The sequence below is a fragment of the Leucoraja erinacea genome, chromosome 4 (genome assembly GCF_028641065.1).
Source record: "Leucoraja erinacea ecotype New England chromosome 4, Leri_hhj_1, whole genome shotgun sequence".
Classification (NCBI taxonomy): domain Eukaryota; kingdom Metazoa; phylum Chordata; class Chondrichthyes; order Rajiformes; family Rajidae; genus Leucoraja; species Leucoraja erinaceus.
Genome location: NC_073380.1, coordinates 78410794 through 78438056, shown reverse-complemented (window position 1 = coordinate 78438056; position 27263 = coordinate 78410794). Strand labels below are relative to the sequence as shown.

Here is a 27263-nt window from a genome sequence, read left to right as displayed (position 1 = left end):
TTCTAGATTTGAATGTCTGTTGATCCATAATATTAACTGTTTTTATTCTGCCCAAACTGCTGAGTGTTTCCAGGATTTTCTGTTTTAATTTACAATTTCCAGCAATTTTGCATTTGATGGTATCTTCAAAGGGGGCCTCATTAAAAAAATCTTAAGTGAAAAATAACACCTCCAGCAATAGACTTGAGTCAACATGGCACTAAATACATATTATGGGTTATCTCTGCTCAAACATAAAGGACACCACCATGCTGTGGCTAACTCCCACACCCTTCATTAACCGGAGAGCACAGCCATTGAAGGTTTCCCAGGGCAGAGATGAAATGGCGATAGCAGTTTGAAATCATTCAAGACCAGGTGAAAACCTTGGAGATATGTGTAAGAGAAGAAAGTAAAATAAAATACTGCATATTCGAGGTGAATAAAGCTAGAGAGCTTATTACACAACACATTGGACTGCTGTTGATTGCAAGGACGATAGGTTTATGCCATAGGGTGCTCTTGACCATATGATAAAGAGACCAGAGCAATTGCAAGAACACTGATGGAAGTGTGGTGATGCCCCTGTCAAAGCCAGTTGCGATGCTAATTAAAGGTGGTTGCCGGAGGTTGCAGGTAGTGGAAGGACCTTCCACTACCTGCAACCTCCGGCAACCACCTTCAACTAGCATAGCAACCGGCTTCGACTAAAATATTACCGATTTTTAAAAGGCAACCTATTTTTAGGTTTTGAATTTTTTGAAATAATCGCCGGAACATAGAAGAAGCGGAAACCACTTTCGACCATTAGGGAGACTGACAAAAACCTCCGGGAACCTCCGTGAACCGCACGGAATCCTTGGGTGGGGCGCAAAGTCTCCAGAGGTTTCCGTTCAGGTTTCCTAAGTGGGACAGGGGCATAAGGATAGGGTGTACATCATGAATGGAAGTGGCCAAGGGAACAGAGTGACCGTGGAGTACACGCCCAGGATCCGTGAAGGTGACAGATAATGCGTGAAGGTAATTACGGGCAAATAAATATCCAAGCGTAGAAACAAAACCGCAGGCATTAAAATTATTTTAAAGTCTTCAAGACAAATAAGCTTGCAGAAATTAACAATATGATCAGAATGCAAACACAAAAAGGATATTATCTTCACTAATAATGCAGCTATGGGACTGCCTGCTACAACTTTGATCATTGTATCCATGCTACCCATTTGGAATATCTCCCAGCTTCCGACATGATGTATGGTAGATGGCTGACACCAATATTATAAAAATGCAGTGTTTTTAAATAAATTCTCTTTATATGATGGATTTTGTTTTAAAAATGATAATGATTTTAGTCATAGAGCATAGAACCAGCCCCCATGACCCAACCTATCCATGCCGGCCGTCAAATACTCATCTATACCAAGTCTATTCACTCAGTACTTGGTCCTTAGACATTTATGCTTTAAAGATTCACTGCTCCTGCAGGTACTTCTTGTATACCGTGGGGATCTCTGTCCCTACTACCCTCTCAGGCGGTGCTTGCCAAACTCTATCTACCTTGTGGGTGGAAGTTTTAATTTGCTTTGTCCTCGTTCAACCTTTTACTCCTTACCACAAACCTGTGACTCTAGTTATAATTACCTTTGCTATGGTGAAAGTTTACCATCATCTGCCATCTATGGCCATGACAATTTTGCATACTCAGTCAGGTTTCAGTCTTCTCCGCGCCGAGAAAAATCCAGCCTGCTCCAGTCTCCCCTCATAATTGAGACACTGCATCACAGCCACTGTCTCAGAGAATTTCCTCTGCATCATCTCCAGTGCAATCACATCCTTGCTATATTGTGGTGAGAATAACGGCACACAATATTTCACAGGTGGCATCACCAATATTTCATGATAACCTCTCTAGTGCTATATTCAATGCCTTGGCCAATGAAGGCTCTCACCCCACATGCCTTCTTTACCAACCTCTGCTGCTACCTTCAGAGGTCTTTGGATTTGTGTACCATAGTCTCTCTCTTCTCCAATACCCTCTGGGACTCTACCATTCATTGTGTATGTACTACCTTCTGCATCACTTTTGTATGTAAGTGCATACCTGCCAATGCTCTGTCCAATTTACCAGCTGAAGACTAAGGCTATGCTCTTCACTGTGCACACCATCAACAACTTCAGTATCATCTGCAAATAATCTGCAAAATCTACTAATAACCCCCCCCCCACACACACACACACACACACATTACCATTTAAGTAATTAATGGATGTAAAAAAACAATAAGTGTCCCAATAGTGATCCCAGATTCCTCTGGTACACAACTGGTCAAGGGCTTCTAGCCTTTTGCATCAGGTTTCAAGTGCAAAACTTCCATATATCAACCAGAATGCCTGCACCAGGTTTTGTTACACATTCATTTGAGTCAGAAATAAAAATGTAATGGAAACCACTTGGTAAACAACCACTCAGTGTAATTGGTGGGGTCAAGGAAAGTGCATTCACGTTGTGGCCCTGTTTCCACCACCACGCACAAGAAGCACAAGAAGCACTACTCAGAGACCATTGTATGCAGATGCCGAGAATTGTGTTCAGCTCTGGCTGAAGAACTTCTAATTTTGTGTGTGGACTCGACAAGAAGAAGTGCAATTGGCTAAAACCGCAGCATTTCATGGGTATATATTTTGACCACTTATGTAGCATCTTTATTGATACAAATGTTAACTAACATAGCATGTTTAAATTGCTGAGGGAAATCATACAAGCAATTGTTCTGCAAATGGGTAGATGGCAAATCATCCGCTATGATGATCCTCAACACACGCATGGATGCATTCTCAGCCCCTATTCTACTCCTTAGACACTCATGAGCCAAATACCAATCTAACTCAATGTAAAAGTTAAGATGGTCACAAAAAGCTGGAGTATCTCAGCATCTCTGGAGAGAATGGATGACATTTCGGGTTGAGACCCTTCTTCAGACTCGACCCGAAATGTAATCTATTCCTTTTCTCCAGAAATGTTGTCTGAGCCGCTGAGTTACTACAGCTTTTTGAACCTATCTTCGGTTTAAATCAGCATCTGCAGTTCCTTCCTACACATCAATTTAAAAGTTTGCAGCCAACATCACCATAATGGGCCAGATATCATATGATGAGGAGATGGAGTACAGGAAGGAGATTGAGAACCTTGTAATCTGGTGTCAAGATAACAACATCTCCCCTCAATGTCAGCAAGACAAAGGAGATAGTGATTTGACTTCAGCAAGCAAAGTGGTGCACACACCCCAGTAAGCCTTGATGGTGCCAAGTAGAGATGTTCGGAAGCTCAAATCTACCTCATTGAGGACCTTTGAACTATCTTTAATCAGACTTTATCTTGCACTAAATGTTGTTACATTTGTCCTTTATCTGTACACTGTGAATGGCATGATTATAGCCATGTCTAGTCTTTTGTGGACAACACAACAAAAATATTTTTGCTGTACCATGATACACATGACAACAATAAACTAAACTAAATGTAATAGGCAACATTATTTATTGGACTCTTAATTATATTGATACGCAAACACCACATGTATTTTCTTGGATTTTGGTGAGGTTCGCTAACTGAAAGTGGATGCACTGAAGGTCAATGGAACTGCCTTTACGAAACATAGAATAAGCTAATGGAAAAAAAAACACAATTGCTTAATACAATTTTAATCTTTGGGTTCTTGGCAATACCAACAATCTGGTTCTTGATCCAAATGCTGCTCCACTTGAATCGTGGCAGAGTGAACATTAAAAGTCTTGTAAACCAGCAGAGTAAGTTCCTTAAGAACCTGTTGTGGATCCACCGTATCAACTGTGGATAACAGAAAAAGTAATTATTTTTAAGTCGGCATTATCAAATGCATTATGTATTTGCAAATCTATGGCTCAATACATGCTGGCTAACAAACAGGATATAACATAAATGCCTTACTTAATCACTCTTTAAACAGAGTCCTATTTTTGATACACAAACAGAAATGCAATTAGAACTCAGCCAGTCAAGCAGTATCTGTGGATAAAGTAACCAATTAACCCTTTATCTCTTGGATCCTTCCTCGGAACAGTTCTGAGATGGGATCCCTGACCCAAAATATAGTGGCTTCTTTTTCCACAAATGTTGCTGCCTGTCAGCGAACTTCCACCATTCTCTGGTTACTTTCCAGGTTCTCTGGATACTTGAGAGAGATGGATAGGGCTCTTAAAGATAGCAGAGTGAGGGGATATGGGGAGAAGGCAGGAAAGGGGTACTGATTGGGGAGGAACAGCCATGATCACATTGAATGGCGGTGCTGGCTCAAAGGGCCGAATGGCCCACACTTGCACCTATTGTCTAGTGTCTATTATCTATTTTATGTCTTTATTTCAGATTGTAGATTCTGCAGTTTTGTTTGTTTCCCATTTCTAACAGTTCTCTGTAAATTTATAATCCCTTCAAAACAGGCCAGGGAAAATAAAAATACAATCCAATGTTCTTCATTCTTTGAGCACAAGGCTTCAGAAATACCAAAGCTGAGGTGACCAAGGAAAGGTGCACAAAATTGATTGGGACCAGTGTGAAAATTCAGCATCTACATACACGGAACAGAATTAGTCCACATCTCAGAGGATCTGACATGGACATCACACGCTGCAGCACTGGTGAGTAAGGCAAGGCAGCGCCTTTACCACCTCAGGCAATTGAGGAAATTCAGAGTGCTTCTGAGGATCCTTTAGTGCTTCTAGCCAGCGGCTGTGGAAAGCATCTTGTCCGGAAACATCACGATTTGGCTTGGGAACTGCTCTGCCAAGGACAAGAAGGCTCTGCAGAGAGTAGTGCGTTCGGCCGAACGCACTATGGGAACTATACTCGCCCCCATGCAGGAACTATACATCAGAAGGTGTAACTCCAGAGCCAACAAGACCATGGGAGACCCCTTCCACCCCAGCAACAGACTGTTCCAGCTGCTACGGTCAGGCAAATGCCTCCGTTGCCATGCTGTGAAAATGGAGAGGTTGAGAAGGAGTTTTTTTCCCAGAGGCCATTAGGACCGTAAACTCTTATCTCACCAGGGACTAACTTTGCTGTACCATTGATGTTTTTTTTTCTTTTTCCTCCCACAAATATGCAATTTGTTAATATGTGTTTCTGTTCCATTCTGTTTTGTAGTTTTTTTGCACAATCCGCAAGCATTGCCACTTTTCATTTCACTGCTCATCTTGTATGTATATGTGACGAATAAACTTGGCTTTGACTTTGAGAAAAGAAGAACTTGAACTTAACAAGAGTAGAAGGGAGGATAAGAGGCCAGAGGAATCACACAATATGATTGAGAACACCAACCCAGATTTATATGTTTCCACTAGTGGGGGAGTCTAGGACTGGAGGTCATAACCTCAGAATTAAAGGACCTTCTTTTAGGAAGATGAGGAGAAATTTAGTTTGTCAGAGTGGTGAATCTGTGGAATTCTTTGCCACAGAAGCCTGTGGAGGCCCAGTCAGTGGATATGTTTAAGGCAGAGTTAGATAGATTCTAGATTAGTACAGGTGACAGAGTTTATGGGGAGTAGGCAGGAGAATGGGGTTCAGAGGGAGAGATAGATCGGCCATGATTGAATGGCGGAGTGGACTTGATGGGCGGAATGGCCTAATTCTATTCCTATCACTTATGTATACCAGCTGCACTCTCCGGTTAGAGACATACAGCATGGAAACAGACCCAACTAACCCATGCCATCAAAGATGCTCCTTCTACACTTGTCCACCTGCTTGTGTTTGGCCCACATCCCTCTAAACCTTTCCTATCCATGTACCGATAGTGTTTGGAAGAGCAAATCCACGAGAAACTGAATCCTAGAGCTATACCTCTCCAATGAAACCCCTGGAATTTCTGCCAACTTAAAGATGTGTCTCTTTGACAAAAGATACAAATGACAACAGTCCACACAATGTAATAGCTTTGGACCATATTGGGGGAAATATTTTAATATAAAACAGTTGAATTCAGTCACTTTGCCCTTATTATAACCCTGTATGGTAACTCAAATCTCACTGTATCAATTGGTGCATGTGACAATAAATGTAACTTTAACTTGAACTTAACTATTCCGAGGCAGCAGACTTGGAGCGGAGAGGTTTCAACATACTAGTTGGATTAGCAAAGACTTCAGGTGATCACAATTGCTTGCACATGTCCCGGAAGGTGCCAAGCAAGCGCCTGCTAATGTTTGTGAAGAGGAGCATGTTCCTTTCAAATAAAGTGGTGCCTATGATTCAAAGCAAAGCCAATTCCATTCACAGAGTACCATCACCACCCAGTTCACTAGTCCTCCTTCCACGCATCATGTTGGCTGATGCCAAACCAGATCCCTCTGCTAATCAGCATCTTGTCAGGAATCCTTATCTGACCGGAGGTAAGAGAACTTATTTACATACAGAGTAATGTTCAAAAATAACATGGCATTATTAGATCCCAGCGTCTTTCAAAGCCAACACTTATTTTAAAGGCAGAAGGAACAGGAAGGAACATGATGCATACTGACCAGTGTCAACGTGAACTGTAAGAACAACCTGGTTCATGCTCAGAGCCCAGAGGTGAAGGCTGTGCAATGCCTTCACTCCATTAACTGCCAGGATCTTTTCTTTCACAACGTTATAATTAAGTCCAAGTGGTGTGCCTTAATAAAAGGCAACGGAAATGTAATTAAAATGCTATAATTGACCTGAATTAGTCCACATTTTGCATTACATACACTTGAACCAGGCACGTGCTGTGAGTAATTACTCAGTCTATCGGCTTTAAAAAAAAAACTTAAACCGCGCATGAGCAGATTGTTCTCTCGGAAAAAATAAAAAATAACAATAAAGACAGTAACAATTCAATTTCCCCAAGGCTTCCAAGTCTTCTTTATCCTGAATTACTGAATGGGTGGGGGGTGAAGGGTGATGGCAGGTGGAGAGATGGTGGGAAAAACGGGAGCACAGGAAAAAGTTGAATCAGTTGTCATCTTATTGAATGACAACACTTGTTTAAGGGACCAATTGGGGGGAGAGTTCCTTTCACAGCGTGTGGAGAGTCTGTGCCAGGGGTAAAGTTGCGGGGAGGGCAGGAGTGTTGAGAAGGAGGGGGGTCGGGGATAATGCCAGCAACTCACTCACTCCGGACGTGGAGCCACCGCATTGTAGCTGGGGATAGCTCGGGTGGCTGCGCGCGGCCGCCGGGACCCGACAGCAGAACTGGCCGCCACTTCAGCGCCTTCTGCCGGCCTGCTCACCTCTGACAGTGCTCTCCGTCTGAACACCTCTCACCTGCCACTCGCCAACTTCATTCATGTCAGCCGCTTCCTGCAAATCCTTAAATTCCCACAGCCGAGTAACCTCAATCGCGCTGTCAGAATTTAAGGATTTGCAGGAAGCGGCTGACATGAGTGAGGCCAGCGAGCTGCAGGAGAGAGGTTTTTAGACGGAGACATGCCATAGGTGTGCGGGGGCCGGCAGAAGGCGCTGAGGTGGCGGCCGGTTCTGCTGTCCGGCCCGACGGCCGCTCACGGCCACCCGAGCTACTTCTCCCTCCTGGCCTCAATGCGGTGGGTCCGTGCAAGGAGCGTCGCAAGCGGCATGATCTCGACCCCCTTCTTCACAATGCTCCTGCCCTCCCCGCAACTTTACCCTGGGCCAGACTCCCCAAACGCTGTGATAGGAACTCTCCCCCCACCCGGGAAATACGGTATTTAAAAACATATAGCACCAAGAAATGTACTTACCACATTATTGGTACACGAACTCCATTCTTCTCTCTTTATTTCCTAACATACTCTTCAGATAATGGCAATCCATATTTGAAAAACCCGCCAAGAAACTAGCGCTGCACATGCGAAGTGGGCTCCTGCGCTTGCGCAGTACAGTAAAGACAGAATTTCAGCTGCCTTCAGCCCCGCTTGTCATTGACGGCTTGAAGCAGCGCTGACGGCACATGGGCTGCATAGACCTTCGTGTGTTGCAAGTGCTGCGGATGAAGGGCACGGAGAATTATGCCTACCTAAGAGATCAATCTCTTAGATAGGCATAATTCTCCCATGCCTTTACTATTTATATTTAGTAATTACCATTTTATAATTTTAGTCAGGGTAGGCAGTGCCTACCTTGCTTACCCTGACGGCACGTGCCTGACTTGAACAATATATATAAGCATGCAAATAGATATCTTATAGATACATAGTTGTCATCCATCCAATTTTCCACTGTGTTGCACCCAGTAAAAAGAATGAACTGGCTAATCAAATAGCATAAGTTTCTTGCTTTTGCTGAAAAACAAAGGTTATCAACCACCATGTTACCAGGTTTAGGTTTCTTGTTGTCATCTGTGCCAAGTTCCAGTGAAAACCTTTGTTTTGCATCCTATCCAATCAAATCAGATAATACTATATATGTAGGAACTGCAGATGCAGGTTTATACCGAAAATAGACACAAAATGCTGGAGTAATGGGCCTGTCACACAGGCAAATTTTTTGGCGATTGCCGGCAACTGTCATAGTCGTAGCAAGTCGCTGAAAAACAGGCGACTGGATCCCCCTACGACAATGTCTAAACAACCTACCTCCTAGTCGACGTCAAGTTACAGCAAGCTACCGACAACCAGCAACCCATTAAGACGTCCACCTATGACCACACCTACGACAATCTACATCCACCTGCGACAAGCTACGACAAGGTAAGACAATTCAGTTGCCACTTGACGTAGGTTGACGTAGGTAGTCGCCAATGAAATTCACCAAAGTCAGCACTGGCGCCAACCTACGTCATCCTGGCGACAACCTATGACAGCACCTACGTCAGGAGAACTCAAGCTACGCTCATTGGCATCAAGCCAAGTGTCGCCGACTGTTGCCGAAAAGTTTTGAACATTTCAAAATCCAACGGTGACCAGAAAAACGCTACGATTCTTTGGGCGACTGAGGACACTACTCATGACCATGCACAGGCGACACTCCGGCGACCTTGTGGCGACAGCCTAGTCGCCTGTAGTCACGTGAAGAATCGCCTAAGTGGGACAGGAGCATAACTCAGCGGGGCAGGCAGCATCTCTGGAGAGAAGGAATGGGTGACGTTTTGGGTCGAGACCCTTCTTCAAACTGAGAGTTGGTGGAGAGGGAGATACTTTATGTCTCCCCCCCCAGCATTTTGTGTCTATCTTCAGATAATACAATATGTATATACAATCAAACCAAACTCAAGTACAATAGGTGGAAAAAGGGAAAAATTGGAGTACAGCATATAGTTCTCAGCATTATAGTGCAACAGCTCCAGAGACTAATCCAATGTCTGCAATGAGGTAGAGGAGAATCATACTGTAGCCTAACTTGTGGAAGGACTATGCAGAGCCTGATAACAAAGGGAAAGCAGCTGATTCTGAGTCTGGTGGTGCGTGGATTCAAGCTGATGTATCTTCTGCCCGACAGGAATGGGGAGAAGAAGGAATGGCTGCGATTGGAAATGCCATTGATTATGTTGGCTGTTTATCTAGGGCAGTGTGAGGTGCAGATGGAGTCAACGGTGGTGTGTGTGGTCTGTGTGATGAACAAGGCTACATCCACAACTGTGTACATTTTTTGTTGCAAGCTTGGGTAGAGCTGTTCCCATTCCAGGCTGTGAATGCAGCCCAACAGTTCGCATACAGGTGTCACTTGATCTTCCCTTCCTTCCAATAATTTAGTTCAGTTTAGACATACAGCGCGGAAACAGGCCTTTCGGCCCATCGGGTCTGCGCCAACCAGCGGTCCCCGCACAATAACATTATATTTACCAAGCATATTAACCTACAAATCTGTACGTCTTTGGAGAGTGGGAGGAAACCGAAGATCTCAGAGAAACCCACGCAGGTCACGGGGAGAACCTACAAACTCTGTACTGTACAGTACCCATTGTCGGGAACGAACCTGGGTCTCCGGCGCTGCATTCACTGTGAGGCAGCAACTCTACCGCTGTCTCACCGGAAAAACATCTGTGACAGCGCCCCCTACCTAGGATGCCACTCTGATACCCATCTCCTGCAGACAGGCCAGAAGAGGCCAAACCACAGCTCTGCTGAGCAGAGGCCACAGCCAAATAAGTAATAGCTGTCCAATTAGCTGATATTGGATTGTCAGCCTACTCCATATAAGAGTACATTCTCCCCTCTGTGCCCCAGGCAGAGGGGAGAAGAACGAGGGTGTGAAGAAAGGCCGAGCCAAACCCCCAGACAGCCAGCACCGCCTCAGAGGCCACAACTGAGTGGCTGTGGCAATCCTGAGACCGCCAGTGCCTCTTACCTCCCCACAGGCAACATGGAACTACGACAACACACACACAAGTAAAGACTGAGCTGCCAGGATAAGCCTGATATCGTCAACGTCTTCTCTTCAAGCCCAAAGTCGAGCTGCCACGGCAAGCCTGAAATCACCAGCACCTTCTCTCAGGGCCTGGGTGAACTGTAGGGATAAGCCTGAGATTGCTGTGCCTCCTCCTTCAAGCCCAAAGCTAAGCTGCGAGGACAAGCCTGGGAACGCCAACACCTCCTCTCCATGCAAGGGTGAACTGCAGGGATATGCCCTCCTTTGAGACCAGGAATGAGCAGCTGGGACAAGCCCAACATCGCCAGTGCCTCGTCAGATACTCATTGACAACAAGGGACAGTGCCCCCATGCGGCAACCTATACTTTCCTGTTACTATAAATAAATTACCTCATGTGAGTTCAACCCACTGCGAGTATCTGGTGTAATCATTGTCAACCCAGCGTCAATCCCTGACCCCTCACATCTAAAAAGCTTTAACAAAACGTTAAGCAACAAAACATTGGTTTATCTGGGGCCTTGTTTAAAAAAAAACATTCAAGTATGAAAAGATTCTATTGTTTGTGAACCAAAACAAATTAAGAAAAACAATTTTGTAAATTTAGGAAATAAGCCAGTAGTCTCGGAAGTCACCATATTATGTTTAATCGTCCAATTTTGCTTCAGTTCTTTACCTCTCCAAATACATATCAATAATGCATATTACAAATTACTAAAAAAGCAGTTACTTTCTTAATCCATTTAAAATTGTTATAGGAATATTATTAAGGCAGGTTAAATACTTGATAACTGCTTCAAATATCTCAGATTTGAAGAATATGAGTAAGAATTGGAGAATCTGGTTTAAATGGTTGCCTCGCCAATAGTCTGTCCCTTCCTACTCTTGTTTTATAGTATGTGTTAAATGTATGTTTTAGTTTTCTGTAGCTTGTTTTATGTGGGTCTTACCTCGACGGAGATGCGATTTATTTCCATATCATACCTCCCACAACTGGCCTAGTTGTTAGCAGCCTCTGCAGGAGGTCGACTTCGGGAGCCCCAACCTGCAGGACTTTAACATTGTGGTGCTCGTGGTCCCTGTCAAGGATCGATCTCGGACCTCCAACTGCGGGAGCCTGCAGATTTAACATCGTGGAGCTTGCGGTCCCTGGTTAGATACCGACTTCGGGAGCTCCAAACCACCGGAGCTTGCCCCTTTACCGGGGTTGTATAGTAGTTATTAGAATATTTGTAAAATAGTAGTTTGATGATTTTGTAACATGGTGGTGGGTATGTCACCACGGTTTTGTTTTTTTTTGGTATCTGTATCGTGTTGAAATTAAATAAATTATTTTTTGATACAAAAAACAAAGCCACAGCCACCGGGAACTTTGATCACCGCCTGCGGGATCTTCTATCACCCCAACGCGAGAGCTTCGATCACCGACTGTGGGAGCTTCGATCGCACTGAATGAGGATCAGGTTTGACTGCCTCGACCGCGGGAGAAAAATGAGGGAAGAAGATTAGACTTTATTGCCTTCCGTCACAGTGAGGAATGTGGAATCCGCAGTGGTGGATGTTTATGTTAACTTTTATGTAGTTGTGTGTCTTGTTGCATTTTTTAGTAATGGCTGTATGGTAATACGAATATCACTGTAGCTTAATTGGTACACATGACAATAAAAGACCTTTGAAACCTTTGAAACTTATGAAACCGAAGATAGACACAAAAAGCTGGAGGAACAGTGAGACAGGCAGCAGCTCTGGTGAGAATGAATGGGTGATGTTCTGTAGACTCTTCTGAATAAGGATCTCGACCCGAAACGTCACCCATTCCTTCTCTCCAGAGATGCTGCCTGTTCCGCTGAGTTACTCCAGTTTTTTGTGTCTATCTTCAGATTTGAAGTAGTTACTGCAATTGGACCAAAATGAAAATAGTTGAACTAAGAATTACCTTCCATCAGCACCACCAAAATATCGCGCAGAATTTTGAAAGTTGTTCCTAACACGAACAGAGAGAAAATAAACGTGCAGATAGGGTCAACTATTTTGTATTTGGGCTGGAAAAGAAAAGGAATATGTTAATTCAGGATGATTACTAGATGTATCCAAGAAGTATAACATTAATTACTACTAACTATTTTAAACTGCATGTTATCTTTTCTCTCTGGACCCACAATAAAACTCCTCTCATAGTCTCGTCTCATTTAGGCACCAAAAGCTTAATGTACATGTATTCTTCATCGCTTATTATATTTCTTGTGGAAACATGCCTGGTCTATGTTTGTAATTTCTCTAGCAACTAGAGGATTCAGGTTAAAAAGTGAGCATATTAATTATCAGTAAGGCACAATATGCTGGGTGCTTGGCTACTGCATTGCTAATAACTACATTTAGATAAATGATTAGGTCATAGGCAATAGACAATAGGTGCAGGAGTAGGCCATTCGGCCCTTCGAGCCAGCACCGCCATGCAATGTGATTATGGCTGATCATCCCCAATCAGTACCCCGTTTCTGCCTTCTCCCCATTTCCCCTGACACCGCTATCGAGCTCTCTCTTGAAATTATCCAGAGAACCTGCCTCCACTGACCTCTGAGGCAGAGAATTCCACAGACTCACAACTCTATGTGAGAAAAGTGTTTCCTCATCTCCGTTCTAAATGGCTTACTCCTTAGTCTTAAACTGTGGCCCCTGGTTCTGGACTCCCCCAACATCGGAAACATGTTTCCTGCCTCTAGCATGTCCAAGCCCTTAACAATCTTATATGTTTCAATGAGATTCCCTCTCATCCTTCTAAATTCCAGAGTATACAAGCTCAGATGCTCCATTTTCTCAGCATATGACAGTCCCGCCTTGTAAACCTACGCTGCACTCCCTCAATAGCAAGAATGTCCTTCCTCGAATTAGGGGACCAAAACTGCACACAATACTCTAGGTGTGGTCTCATTAGGGCCCTATACAACTGCAGAAGAACCTCTTTGCTCCCATACTCAACTCCTCTTGTTATAAACACCAACATGCCATTCGCTTTCTTCACTGCCTGCTGTACCTGCATGCTTACTTTCAGTGACTGATGAACAAGGACCCCCAGATCCAGTTGTACATCCCCTTTTCCCAAATTGACACCATTTAGATAGTAATCTGCCTTCCTGTTTTTGCTACCAAAGTGGATAACCTCACATTCATCCACATTAAGCAGCATCTCCCATGCATCTGCCCACTCACCCAACCTGTCCAAGTCATCCTGCATTCTCATAGCATCTCCTCAAAGTTCACACTGCCACCTAGCTTTGTGTCCTCTGCAAATCTGCTAATGTTACTTTGAATCCCTTCATCTAAATCATTGATGTATATTGTAAATAGCTGCAGTCCCAGCACCGAACCTTGTGGTACCTCACTAGTCATTGCCTGCCATTCTGAAAGGGACCCGTTAATCCCTACTCTTTGTTTCCTGTCTGCCAACCAATTTTCTATCCATGTCAGCAATGTACCCCCAATACCATGTGCCCTCATTTTGTCCACTAATCTCCTATGTGGGACCTTATTAAATGCTTTCTGAAAGTCCAGGTACATTACATCCACTGGCTCTCCCTTGTCCATTTTCCTAGTTACATCCTCAAAAAATTCCAGAAGATTAGTCAAGCATGATTTCCCCTTTGTAAATCCATGCTGACTCGGACCGGTCCTGTCACTGCTAACCAAATGTGCCACTATTTCATCCTTTATAATTGACTCCAGCATTTTCCCCACCACCGATGTCAGGCTAACTTGTCTATTATTCCCTGTTTTCTCTCTCCCATCTTTCTTAAAAAGTAGGATAACATTAGCTATCCTCCAATGCACAGGAACTGATCCTGAATCTATAGAACATTGGAAAATGATCACCAATACGTCCACAATTTCTAGAGCCACTTCCTTAAGAACCCTGGGATGCAGACCATCAGGCCCTGGGGATTTATCAGCTTTCAGTCCCATCAGTCTACCCATTTCCTGCCTAATGTGGATTTTCTTCAGTTTCTCCATCACCCCGATCATCTGGCCACTACTATATCAGGTAGATTGTTTGTGTTCTCCTTAGTGAAGACGGATCCAAAGTACGTTCAACTCATCTGCCATTTCCTTGTTCCCCATAATAAATTCACCTTTTTCAGTCTTCAAGATCCAACTTTGGTCTTAACTAATTTTTTCCTCTTCACATACCTAAAGAAGCTTTTACTATTTCCTTTATATTCTTGGCTAGCTTACCTTCGTGCCTCATCTTTTCTCCCCGTATTGCCTTTTTAGTTATCTTCTGTTGCTCTTTAAACTTTACCCAATCCTCTTGCTTCCCACTGATCTTTGCTACGTTGTACTTCTTCGCTTTAATTTTTATACTGTCCCTGACGTCCCTTGTCAGCCACGGTCGCCCCTTGGAATCTTTCTTCCTCTTTGGAATGAACTGATCCTGCACCTTCTGTATTATTCCAAGAAATACCTGCCATTGTTGTTCCACTGTCATCCCTGCTAGGGTATCTTTCCAGTCCACCCTCATGGCTCCATAGTTCCCTTTATTCAACTGTAACACTGACACCTCCGATCTACCCTTCTCCCTCTCCAATTGTAGATTAAGCCTGACCATATTATGGTCATTACCTCCTAATGGCTCCTTAACCTCGAGGTCCTTTATCAAATCCGGTTCAGTATATAATACTAAATCCAGAATTGCCCTCTCCCTGGTAGGCTCCAATACAAGCTGCTCTAATAATCCATCACGGAGGCACTTTACAAAGTCCCTTTCTTGGGGTTCAGTGCCAACCTGATTTTCCCGGTCTACCTGCATGTTGAAATCTCCCATAACCACCGTAGCATTTCCTTTCCTACATGTCAATTTTAACTCCTGATTCAACTTGCACTTGCATCCAGGCTACTGTTTGGGGGCCTGTAGATTAGTCCCATTAGAGTCTTCTTAGGGTCATCCCCAACAGTTCAGATTATCTCAGATACGTATGTATATCCGCATATATAAAGCATATCTAATGCTAGCAAAGAAAACTTACCAAATAATGTTTACTACCATTTCCAATTCATATTAACATCCACCCGAGCATTGTAGAGTTAGACAAATAATTATTAAAGCATCAGAAACTAGATCAAGCACATTGGATTATAGAGTGTGATTTTCTGTGAGGTGGAGGTAATGGAGAAGCATGTTTACCAGCTTATATCAAATTTATCAGCAGCTAGCATTGAAAAATACTCATTCTATAATCTCCATGGTAAACTCTAATAATATTACAGAGAAAAGGAATGAAGGAATTGACTCATTGTTCGTTGTAAAGCAATCATCGTTAAAGTGCCAAATGTGTATTTGCTATTTAAATCATTGAAATTTGATTATTGTTTTGCACATGATAGATGATACTTCTGTGGTTTGCAGGAACTGATAGATGATACTTCTGTGATGCACAGGAACTGCCAGCGTTTATTTAGTCAATGTATGCAATGTAACAAAATTCTTAATCCAAAGAATGACACAAAAAGCTGTAGTAACTCAGCGGGCCAGGCAGCATCTCTGGAAAGAAGGAATGGGTGATGTTTTGGGTTGAGACCCTTCTTCAGATGGAGAGTCGCGAGAGGGAGACACAGAGATAAGGAAGGTAATATAGGAAGTGATATAGAACAAATTAATGAAAGATATGCAAAAAAGTAATGATGATAATGGAAACATGCCATTGTTAGCTGTGGGTGAGGTGAAAACGAGTTACAGACAATGAGACTCAACAAGATGACTTTGAAACTAGTACAATGACTTGGGCGGGAGAGGGGCGCAGGGAGAGAATGCAGGGGTTACTTTAAGTTCAAGAAATCAATATTCACACCATTGTAAGATGTCCAAGTGAAATATGAGGTGCTGTTCCTCCAATTTGCGTTTGGCCTCACTCTGAAGGTGCTCCTCAGATTGACCAGTGTGTCATGGAGGGGGTGAGCTGTATTGTCCAGGAGGCTCTGTCGTTTGAGGAGCATCCTCCCTTCCAGGACCACCTCCACCAAATCCAACTACGCATGGGTGTTTGTAAACCGGACTAAATGCAACAAATTTGGTCATTTGGTAAGTGCAGGCAGAATAATGGCCATATTACAGAGGAACTGGGAGAAATAACTATCCAGTATATAGAGGCAACTCCTGCATTGATGAAGCAAAGTTCAACCTGAAGTTAATAGCGGTGAAGTTATAACATGCAGCAATCCTTTTTGTAGAATAATCCTTCACCACTCTAAAGATGTAAATGACAGGACCTTGATAGCATGACGTTTTATAATTGTTGCCGCCTCTTTATTTAATATGTGGGATACATAAGGTGTGAATAGCAGGAATGGTAGGCTGCATATACTATATATCACATACCTTCAACAGAATATCTAAATTCTCTGTATTGATGCTTGGTAGAGTTGCTATAGTGCATGAAGCAAAGTTGTGGCTGCCTCTTAGATCTATATCTTATTATTTAGGTGTGCCTACACAATTTTAGAAGATACGTTTGAACCATTAATGAGAATCATCAACTGAAACATAACTCATAGCGAACAGAATGAATTATGTTTCATTGTGATATATATTGTGTGTTGGTGGGGGCGCTGCAATGGCGGCAGCCCTGTCAGTAATTTTTCAACTTTTTTTATTTTTTTAGTATGTTTTAAAGTATGTTTTTAATGTTTCTTTGTGTGTTTTGTGTGGGGGGTGGTGTGGGGGGTAAGGGGGAAACCGTTTCGGCCGCCTCCTCCATGGAGAGGCGACTTTTTCCAGGTCGCCTCCCCCGTGGCCTAACAGCAAGGATCGGCGCGGCCTTTCCCGGAGACGCGCCCGGGACTTCAGTGGCGGGTGCAACGTGGACTCTCGGCGTGGAGCAGATGAGCCCTCGCTGGGGCTTGCTGGATGGGAGCTCTCCATTTCGGTGGCCCGGGGCAGCCGGCAGTCTGAAGCCGCGCGCGGTCTGCACAGCTCCAGCTGGCGCGGCGTCTACAGCCCGGGATCCCTCGTGGGGGACCCGGGGGAAGAAGAAGCCATCACTGCCGGCCCGCGGCCAACTTCTACCGCGGGCCCGGCGTGAACTTACCATCACCCCTGGAGGGGAGCTTCGACCGCCGACCCTGCAGTCTGCGGTGCTTCTGTCTGCGGCGCGGCGGGGACTTTAAATCTTCGACCGCCGGCCTGCGGCCTACACCAACTTAAAGCCGCGGTCTCCGGTGGGGATGAGCCAACTCTGGACTTACCTGGACTTGTACCTTGTCCTTTTACCATCTGGACGCCCGCAGCAACGGCTGCGGAGGGTTGAGGTCCCGACCACGGGGGAAAATGGAGGAGGACTGGCCAAATTGTGTGCCTTCCACCACAGTGATGAATGCTGTGGTGGATGTTTATGTTAAATTTTTATTGTGTTTTTGTGTGTGTTCTTTATAATTGTACCGCTGCTGACATATTCATTTCACTTGCACTTATGTGCAATGTGACAAATAAACCGTATTGTATTGTATATGGAAACAAATACACCAGTGACGAGTGAGTTATTGAGCATACAAATGAATCAAAGAGTGGGTGAAAGAGAATAATGAGAAAATAATGATATTTGGACTAGGTTTTAAAGAAACATCACCTTCTGTTGTTTAAGAAAGAACTGCAGATGCTGGAAAAATCAAAGGTAAACCAACATGCTGGAGAAATTCAGTGGGTGAGGCAGCATCTATGGAAGGAAGGAATAGGTGACGTTTCGGGTCGAGCCCCTTCTTCAGACCCTTCTCACCTTCTGTTGCTGTTGTCGGGCTCCATAGGGTTAATGTATCTAGTTCCATTATATCGAAAACTAGGAAGGCCATTGAATCTAAAACTAGGAAGGCCTTTCAAGTCTGGCCTGCTACCTTTGTTTGTCTCGTATTTTGTGGCGATATTTGAGATGTTGAGAACTCGAAAAGCACATCAAATGACAACAAAATATCTATTCCATTACCAAATGTAATTGGCGTCATATAAATGGATTCGATTGACAGGATGTGTTCTGATCTTGCTTTGAAAATGTCTCTTTTCTAAATAGAAATTGAAAACTTTGAAGCGGCAGAAATAAATCATTCTCCCCTTCAGTCCAATCATAAACATATAGTTTGGAAAGTGATATTTTCAGTACGTCTATCTTCCAGTTACTCCAAGCTACAATTTGTAAATTGTCCACCTTCTTAGCATGATAAAATATGACAAAATAAAATGGAAATCGCTTATTTGGAATTATAAACACATAATAGATTGGTAACTAACCTTGAAGAGAATTACCAGGGCACTGATTAACACACTAATGCTTTGCAAGAAATCTCCCACCACATGAATGAACGCTGCTCTAATGCTGGCATTTGGCCGATGATTGTGGTTACCTTCCACTGAATGTTGGAGTTGCGTTGCACCGTGACTGTGTTGGTGTAGTACCAACCCCATTCTGCCAAAGAGAAAATAACTGCATTAGACATTGACCCTGGTAGTTGCTTGTGGCTGCCAACACTTGTTCTGCCATTCATTAATTCACACTTTCCCATATCCTCTAATTTCTTCATACACAAAAATCTATTGGTCTCAGTCTTGAATATTCTCAGTGACTGAACATATACAACTCTGTGGTCTGGAAAATGCTAAACATTCTCGACAAGGCACGTGAAGAAATGTTCCCTCCAACCTGTCCTAAACGCCATTTCCCACAACTATAAACTATGTTCTAAAATCACTACCTGAGGGGGTAAGCATCTCTCCGAGCTAAACCTTCGAGTCCACTTACTGTGTTATGCATTCCAACAAAATTATCATTCAAGCTTCAAAATTCAAAAGAAATAGACCCCTTCTACTGAATCTCTCATGAGGGACTGCTCTCAAATCCAGAAAACAATCTGAAAAAATCTTACAGGACAGAAAACCCAGACTAGAAATTCTTTCTCCCAACTCAACCAGAGCTGTGCAGTTGAAAATTCATCTTTACCGTAGAGAAAAGCAATGTTGTGCCTGTGTATGTATGTCTTGGTGCCCAAAGGGAAATTTGAATCCAGATGTTTTAGTTGGATTTTCATGAGATGCATCACATTTCCTCAGCCAATAATCTTCTCCAAATGACATTAACAGTTTTATGTCGACACTGTCCAAAGAAGGGTCCCGACCTGAAACGTCACCTATCCATGTATATCACAGATATAGCCTAACACGCTGAGTTACTCCAGTTTTTTTTGTTGTTTTTTTTTTGGTGATCATCGCTCTTTCTTAAATAAGACCATGACATCTAGTCTATAGTGTTGTGATGTGCAGGGAGATGGCTATTTAACCAGTCTGGGCCTGAAAGTTCCTTTCACACTGATGACACGTGCAGGTGTAATTCTTGACTTTTGAGATTCTTTTTCCTCTTTGCTTCCTTCATTCTAGATTTCTCATATGAGCAAGTACACTGTTTTATGTGGGTATGCAAAACAGGACAATCCAATGCCTATTATTTCCCCATGTACATGTCTCCAGGGATGCTCTAAGAGTCTTTTTCCGTCCACCATTTCCTCATTAGCCCTCAGCTTTCATAATGTAGCAGCTGTGGCATTCTGTCATCAGACATTCTTCTGGCATGTTCTGCCCACCTGACCTGTGATTCTTTCAACAATGTGTAAATGCTGGGAAGGTTTGTGTGCATCAGAATCTGTGTGTCCTGAAACTTGCCACTTGATGTGAAGTAGACTACGCAGACAGGACATGTGGAAGTGGTTAAGCTGTGGAGCATGGTCATAGGTTCATGAATTCTAGGAGCAGAATTAGGCTATTCACCCCATCAAGTCTACTCTGCCATTCAGTCCCTTCCCTCTCAACCCCATTCTCCTGCCTTCTCCCCATAACCCCTGACACCCATGCTCGTCAAGAATCGATCAAGCTCTGCCTTAAAAATATCCACTGACTTGGCCTGCAGTAAATTGTTCAGGACTCACAACCATAGAGTAAGGTGGGTGTGACAACACCACAATACACCTTCAGCTTGGTCTTTAGGCTGATTCCTCTTCACTTTATTTCTTGCGCCTTTTGAAGAGGTGGTCACTAGATTGCAGCAGCCAGTGGTTTACAAGCTGCCAGGGGTTTACCCTGCTGAAAATGTAGTGTGACATTGCGCTTGGAAACCCAACAATGCTGTTCCAGGAACCTTGCAATTTAATATCTAGATATTTATGGAACATTAATTGGCAACATCAGAATAACCCAGAAACATCTTCACCACAGTAATTTAACCATATAACCATATAACAATTACAGCATGGAAACAGGCCATCTCGACCCTTCTAGTCCGTGCCGAACACATAATCTCCCCTAGTCCCATATACCTGCGTTCAGACCATAACCCTCCATTCCCTTCCCATCCATATAACTATCCAATTTAGTTTTAAATGATAAAAACGAACCTGTCTCCACCACCTTCACTGGAAGCTCATTCCACACAGCTACCACTCTCTGAGTAAAGAAGTTCCCCCTCATGTTACCCCTAAACTTCAGTCCCTTAATTCTCAAGTCATGTCCCCTTGTTTGAATCTTCCCTACTCTCAGTGGGAAAGCTTTTCCACGTCAACTTTGTCTATCCCTCTCATCGTTTAAAAAACCTCTATCAAGTCCCCCCTTAACCTTCTGTGCTCCAAAGAATAAAGCCCTCACTTGTTCAACCTTTCTCTGTATCTTAGTTGCTGAAACCCAGGCAACATTCTAGTAAATCTCCTCTGTACTCTCTCTATTTTGTTGACATCCTTCCTATAATTAGGCGACCAAAATTGTACACCAGACTCCAGAATTGGCCTCACCAATGCCTTGTACAATTTTAACATTACATCCCAACTTCTATACTCAATGCTCTGATTTATAAAGGCCAGCACACCCAAAGCTTTCTTTACCACCCTATCTACATGAGATTCCACTTTCAGGGAACTGTGCACAGTTATTCCCAGATCCCTCTGTTCACCTACATTCTTCAATTCCCTACCATTTACCATGTACGTCCTATTTTGATTTGTCCTGCCAAGATGTAGCACCTCACACTTATCAGCATTAAACTCCATCTGCCATCTTTCAGCCCACTCTTCCAACTGGCATAAATCTCTCTGTAGACTTTGAAACTCTACTTCATTACCCGCAACCCCACCTATCTTAGTATCATCTGCACACTTACTAATCCAATTTACCACCCCATCATCCAGATCATTGATGTACATGACAAACAACAGTGGATCCAACACAGATCCCTGTGGCACCCCACTCGTCACTGGCCTCCAACCTGACAAACAACCATCCACCATTACTCTCTGGCATCTCCCATTCAGCCACTGTTGAATCCATCTTGCTACTCCACTATTAATACCCAACCATTGAACCTTCTTAACCAACCTTCCATGAGGAACCTTGTCAAAGGCCTTACTGAAGTCCATATACACAACATCCACAGCTTTACCCTCATCAATTTCCCGAGTAACATCTTCAAAAAATTCAAGAAGATTAGTGAATTTCCGGGCTCAGATTTGTACACAGTGCTCTGGGTCTGCTCTCATCCAAACCCTGTATAATTGCCAGTTCCCATTGCAATAAAGATGAGTCTTATCATGTTGTCTTTGCATGTGCATGGTGTGCCTGCATATTAATGTTTAATGTGATTCATTGACGAGGACATACAAATCCCTCAAAATTCATCTCTATCACTCACCATGGAAATATCGTTCCGCGTTTCCATTCTTCCGACAATAGATTTGTTACCTAGCAAATTCTGACATTAGCTTTGCCTGCATTCAAAGCCCAGAGGCAATAGACAATAGGTTCAGGAGTAGGCTATTCAGCCCTTCGAGCCAGCACCGCCATTTAATGTGATCATGGCTGATCATCCACAATCAGTACCCCCGTTCCTGCCTTCTCCCCATATCCCCTGACTCCGCTATCTTTAAGAGCTCTATCTAGCTCTCTCTTGAAAGTATCCAGAGAACCGGCCTTCACCGCAACATTTTTTTGTTTTTATTTTGGATATGCAGGGCTGCCAACTATCACGCTTTGAGCATGAGAATCACTCATTTGAACAAATTCTCACGCTAATCACAAATTTCTCACACTCTGTCATGAGAAATTCTGTGATCAACGAAAATGTCAAAACTCAGATAAACTGCATTGGCCGTGGGTGTTGGAGAGCCAGGTGTTGGAGAGCCAGGGCTGGCGAGTGTTTGCCGGGCTGGCGAGTGTTTGCCGGGCTGGCGAGTCGCTGGAGAGAGAGGGGGAGAGACAGAGGGGGAGAAAATGGAGAGAGAGAGGAGAGAGAGAGGGAGAGAGAGAGGGAGAGAGAGAGAGAGAGGGAGAGAGAGAGAGAGAGAGAGAGAGAGAGAGAGAGAGAGAGAGAGAGAGAGAGAGAGAGAGAGAGAGAGAGAGAGAGAGAGAGGTAGAGAGGAGAGATAGGGAGAGGGCCGTGCGCTGAGAGGTTGTAGGAGAGATAGGGAGAGAGGAGAGAGAAAGAAAGAGAGAGGGAGAGAGAGAGAGGTAGAGGAGAGACAGGAAGAGAGAGAAAGAGAGAGAGTGGAGAGAGAGGGAGAGGGAGAGAGAGAGAGAGAGGGAAGAGAGGGGAAAAGAGGAAGAGAGAGGAGAGAGGGAAAGAGAGAGAGGAGGTGGAGAGGGAGGAGATAGGTTAGGAGAGAATGGGAGAGAGAGGGGAAGAAGAGAGAGGGGGTGGTAAAAGAGAGAGGGGGAAGAGGGGGAAGAGAGGAAAGAGGGAGATGGGGAAAGAGAGAGAACAGGGGGAAAGAGAGAGGGAGGAAAAGAGAAAGAGGATAGAGAGAGGAGAAAGAGAGAGGGGACAGAGAGCAAGGGGGGAGAGTGAGATAGGAGCAATGGGGGGGAGATTGGGGGAGAGAGGAGATAGAGGGGATAGAGAGAGAGGAGAGGAGGAGGAGAGAGAGAGGGGAGAGTGTGTGGAGAGAGAGCTAGAGGGAGAGAGAGGGGAGAGAGAGAGAGAGTGAGAGAGAGAGGGGGAGAGAGGAGAGAGGAGAGAGAGAGAGGAGGGAGAGAGAGAGGAGAGGGAGAGAGGGAGAGAGGGGGGAGAGGAGAGAGAGAGGGAGGGAGAGAGGGGAGAGAGAGAGGGAGAGAGAGGGGGGGGGAGAGAGAGAGAAGGAGAGGGGGAAAGAGGAAGGGGGAGAGAGGAAGGGGGAGAGAGGAAGGGGGAGAGAGGAAGGGGGAGGGAGGAAGGGGAGAGAGGAAGGGGGAGAGATGAAGGGGGGAGAGAGGAAGGGGGAGAGAGAGTGGGGAGAGAGGAGAGAGAAGAGAGAGGGAAGGTGAGAGACAGGGGAGAGAGGGGGTGAGAGGAGAGAGAGGGAGAGACAGGGAGAGAGAGGGAAGTGAGTGTGGGAGGGGAGAGATATACATAGAAACATAGAAACATAGAAATTAAGTGCAGGAGTAGGCCATTCGGCCCTTCGAGCCTGCACCGCCATTCAATATGATCATGGCTGATCATCCAACTCAGTATCCCGTACCTGCCTTCTCTCCATACCCCCTAATCCCCTTAGCCACAAGGGCCACATCTAACTCCCTCTTAAATATAGCCAATGAACTGGCCTCAACTACCCTCTGTGGCAGAGAGTTCCAGAGATTCACCACTCTCTGTGTGAAAAAAGTTCTTCTCATCTCGGTTTTAAAGGATTCCCCCCTTATCCTTAAGCTGTGACCCCTTGTCCTGGACTTCCCTAACATCGGGAACAATCTTCCTGCATCTAGCCTGTCCAACCCCTTAAGAATTTTGTAAGTTTCTATAAGATCCTCTCTCAATCTCCTAAATTCTAGAGAGTATAAACCAAGTCTATCCAGTCTTTCTTCATAAGACAGTCCTGACATCCCAGGAATCAGTCTGGTGAACCGTCTCTGCGCTCCCTCTATGGCAATAATGTCCTCCCTCAGATTTGGAGACCAAAACTGTACGCAATACTCCAGGTGTGGTCTCACCAAGACCCTGTACAACTGCAGTAGAACCTCCCTGCTCCTATACTCAAATCCTTTTGCAATGAAAGCTAACATACCATTCGCTTTCTTTACTGCCTGCTGCACCTGCATGCCTACCTTCAATGACTGGTGTACCATGACACCCAGGTTTCGCTGCATCTCCCCCTTTCCCAATCGGCCACCATTTAGATAATAGTCTGCTTTCCCGTTTTTGCCACCAAAATGGATAACCTCACATTTATCCACATTATACTGCATCTGCCAAACATTTGCCCACTCACCCAGCCTATCCAAGTCACCTTGCAGTCTCCTAGGATAGGCTGGGTGATATAAAGGGGAGAGAGGGTGAGAGAGAGAAAGGGGGTGAGTGGAGAGAGAGCGGAAGAGAGGGGGGGAGAGGGAAGGAGGAGAGTGAGGTGGGAGGGAGAGAGGGGGAGAGAGAGAGGGGGGAGAGATGGGGGGAGGGGTAAAGAGGGGGATAGAGAGGCAGGGCTGCCAACTCCCATGCATTGCGTGAGAATCACGCATTTTGCCAAATTCTCACGCTGATCACAAATTTCTCACGCTCTGTCGTGAGAAATTCTGTGATCAACGAAAAATTCAAAACTCATATCAACTGCATGGGCCGCGGGTGTTGGAAGCGGAAGCAGCGGCGGGGACAGATGCGGACGAGGAGCGGGGCTGGTGAGTGTTTTCCGGGCTGGCGAGTCGTTCACTACAGCTCCGGCCATGGAGCAGCCTCAGTGCAAGAGTCCCGGGCCATCGTAGGTGTCGGAAGCATTGTGCCGCTGCCGTGAGAGTCTCTGTGCCAAATCCGCCCAGGTGACCGGCATGGATCAGGTTGCAGCTTGGTGCATCCTGGAGGACAACCTGTGGCTGCTGGAAGTAAGTACCAAGCACTGGATATAAACGGTGGAAGATAGTGGACTTCAAATGGGAGTGGTTGGTGAAAGCATCCTGCTTGCCTGCTAGATTTTCACTTACTGTAACTGCAGGAAAAATGTTCCCGATTACTGCATTAGATAAGCACCTGTGGACTTGAACATAATAGGTTAAGTCAAGGGGGTTAGATATGGGGCTTTATGTGTGGGCCAGATAAATTATCAGTGCAAAGGGGCTAGGAGCAAGGCCAAGTGTGCATCCAGAGTCAAGGTCTGGAATAGTACTAGGTGTGCAGTCAATGTTGGGACCAGGGGAGTGTTCAGCACTGGGAACCTAAGCAGATAAGCAGCTATGATCAGGGTAGAATAGGGGGCCAGGTGTAAGGCTGGACACAGGGACAGGAATGAGAGAAGGTATGCAACTGGAGTCAGGGCCAGTAGTACCATGCGTGCAGTGAGACCCAGGTTGGATTTATTATAATCTGATTTCTATACATGAATACACTAAGATCAGTCATGTGCTGCACATGTTGATCAGAGCCTGGGCTCTACTGTGGAATGTAATTAGGAATATAATTTAGTCTAACCTTATTCATAGCTAATCCAATTTAAAGCATAAATATTACATTCAAGTGTAAGTTAAAAGACTCGCTAAAGTATGCACCATATTGCACAATTTCAAGCTAAAAAATGCAAAAGTTCCGTACCAATGCAAAAGTTCCGACACCCTACCTCCTGTGCAAAAAAAATTTACATGTGAAAAAAAATACTTAATTGTTTTCAAAGTTCTTTGGGATATTCAAACAGATTGTGAAATGAGAAAAATAAATGTAAGCCTTCCTTCTTTTAACAATACTGAGTCTAACTCTACTGTCCCCTTTGATGAGAACGGAGAATTGTAAGTCTGTGGAATTCTCCGCCTCAGAGGGCGGTGGAGGCCGGTTCTCTGGATACTTTATCGAGAGAGCTAGATAGGACTCTTAAAGATAGCAGAATCAGGGGATATGGGGAGAAGGCAGGAACGGGGTACTGATTGGGGATGATCAGCCACGTTTTTCAGAGAAAAACATTTTTCACACAGAGAGTGGTGAATCTCTGGAACTCTCTGCCACAGAAGGTAGTTGAGGCCAGTTCATTGGCTATATTTAAGAGGGAGTTAGATGTGGCCTTTGTGGCTAAAGGGATCAGGGGGTATGGAGAGAAGGCAGGTACGGGATACTGAGTTGGATGATCAGCCATGATCATATTGAATGGCGGTGCAGGCTCGAAGGGCCGAATGGCCTACTCCTGCACCTATTTTCTATGTTTCTATGTTTCTATGATCACATTGAATGGCCTACTCCTGCACCTATTGTCCATTGTCTGAGGTTTGCTATCACTGTGAGGGAGGGGACTGAGAGGCAGAGGGTTGGGTATTGATAGGGGGGAGGGGAGAGGGGTAATGCTAATTCTGATCAGCACAGTTTTAAACCAAGAAGTAAATGCTGCAAAGGTTGATTTATTTACACAATGACATGTGGGAAGAAATACCGGAAAGGTTTTAAATGTTAACTTGCATTATGTTTGCTACCACTGCACAGGCAGATGTTATAACCATGACCACTCCGTTAATTTCATAATCAACATTGATGAACCGTTCACAAGCGAGGTAGACCAGGATTCCTGTTACAAGCCAAGTTATGATCACTGAGAAGAGTGCTCCAAGAATTTCTAGTAAAACAAAAATAGGCAAGAATTTACATTGGAATCAGTTAAATGTCTGTACATTGAAACAACAGAAAATATATTGGATGGCTAGCAAGAGTCTGGTTCACACAAAAAAAATCCAACTGACAGTCTTCCCTGTTATTAAATAATAAACAGCACAATCCCAAAAGAAGGAAGAAATAACTAAAAATTAAAGAATGAAAATTGACCAAGTGCTTCCCCTCATGGCAAACAAAATGTCAGAGATCAGCTTTGCATTATTAATTTAATTTAATTTTAATTTAATTTAATTAATTTAATTTAATTTATTTTGTTTATTTCCGAACAAGTAAAGACATTAAAGACATTAATACTAACAAAATCGAAATTATCAAACAATTGGACATTAC

General features: G+C 44.2%; 1 protein-coding gene across 3 annotated transcripts in view; it reads right to left on the bottom strand.

The window, feature by feature from the left end:
- Nucleotides 1-2650: 2650 nt before the first annotated feature.
- The window catches only part of LOC129696564 (proton-coupled zinc antiporter SLC30A8-like), a 70199-nt gene continuing 45586 nt past the window's right edge, over nucleotides 2651-27263 (bottom strand). For all 3 annotated transcript variants that reach the window (XM_055634592.1, XM_055634593.1, XM_055634591.1), the window contains 5 exons: nucleotides 26724-26877; nucleotides 18587-18761; nucleotides 12254-12359; nucleotides 6532-6666; nucleotides 2651-3823 (listed from right to left, as the gene is read on the bottom strand). In XM_055634592.1, the coding sequence (XP_055490567.1) occupies nucleotides 3678-3823; nucleotides 6532-6666; nucleotides 12254-12359; nucleotides 18587-18761; nucleotides 26724-26877 (716 nt within the window). In that variant the 3' untranslated portion in view covers nucleotides 2651-3677. The remainder of the gene's footprint in view (nucleotides 3824-6531; nucleotides 6667-12253; nucleotides 12360-18586; nucleotides 18762-26723; nucleotides 26878-27263) is intronic.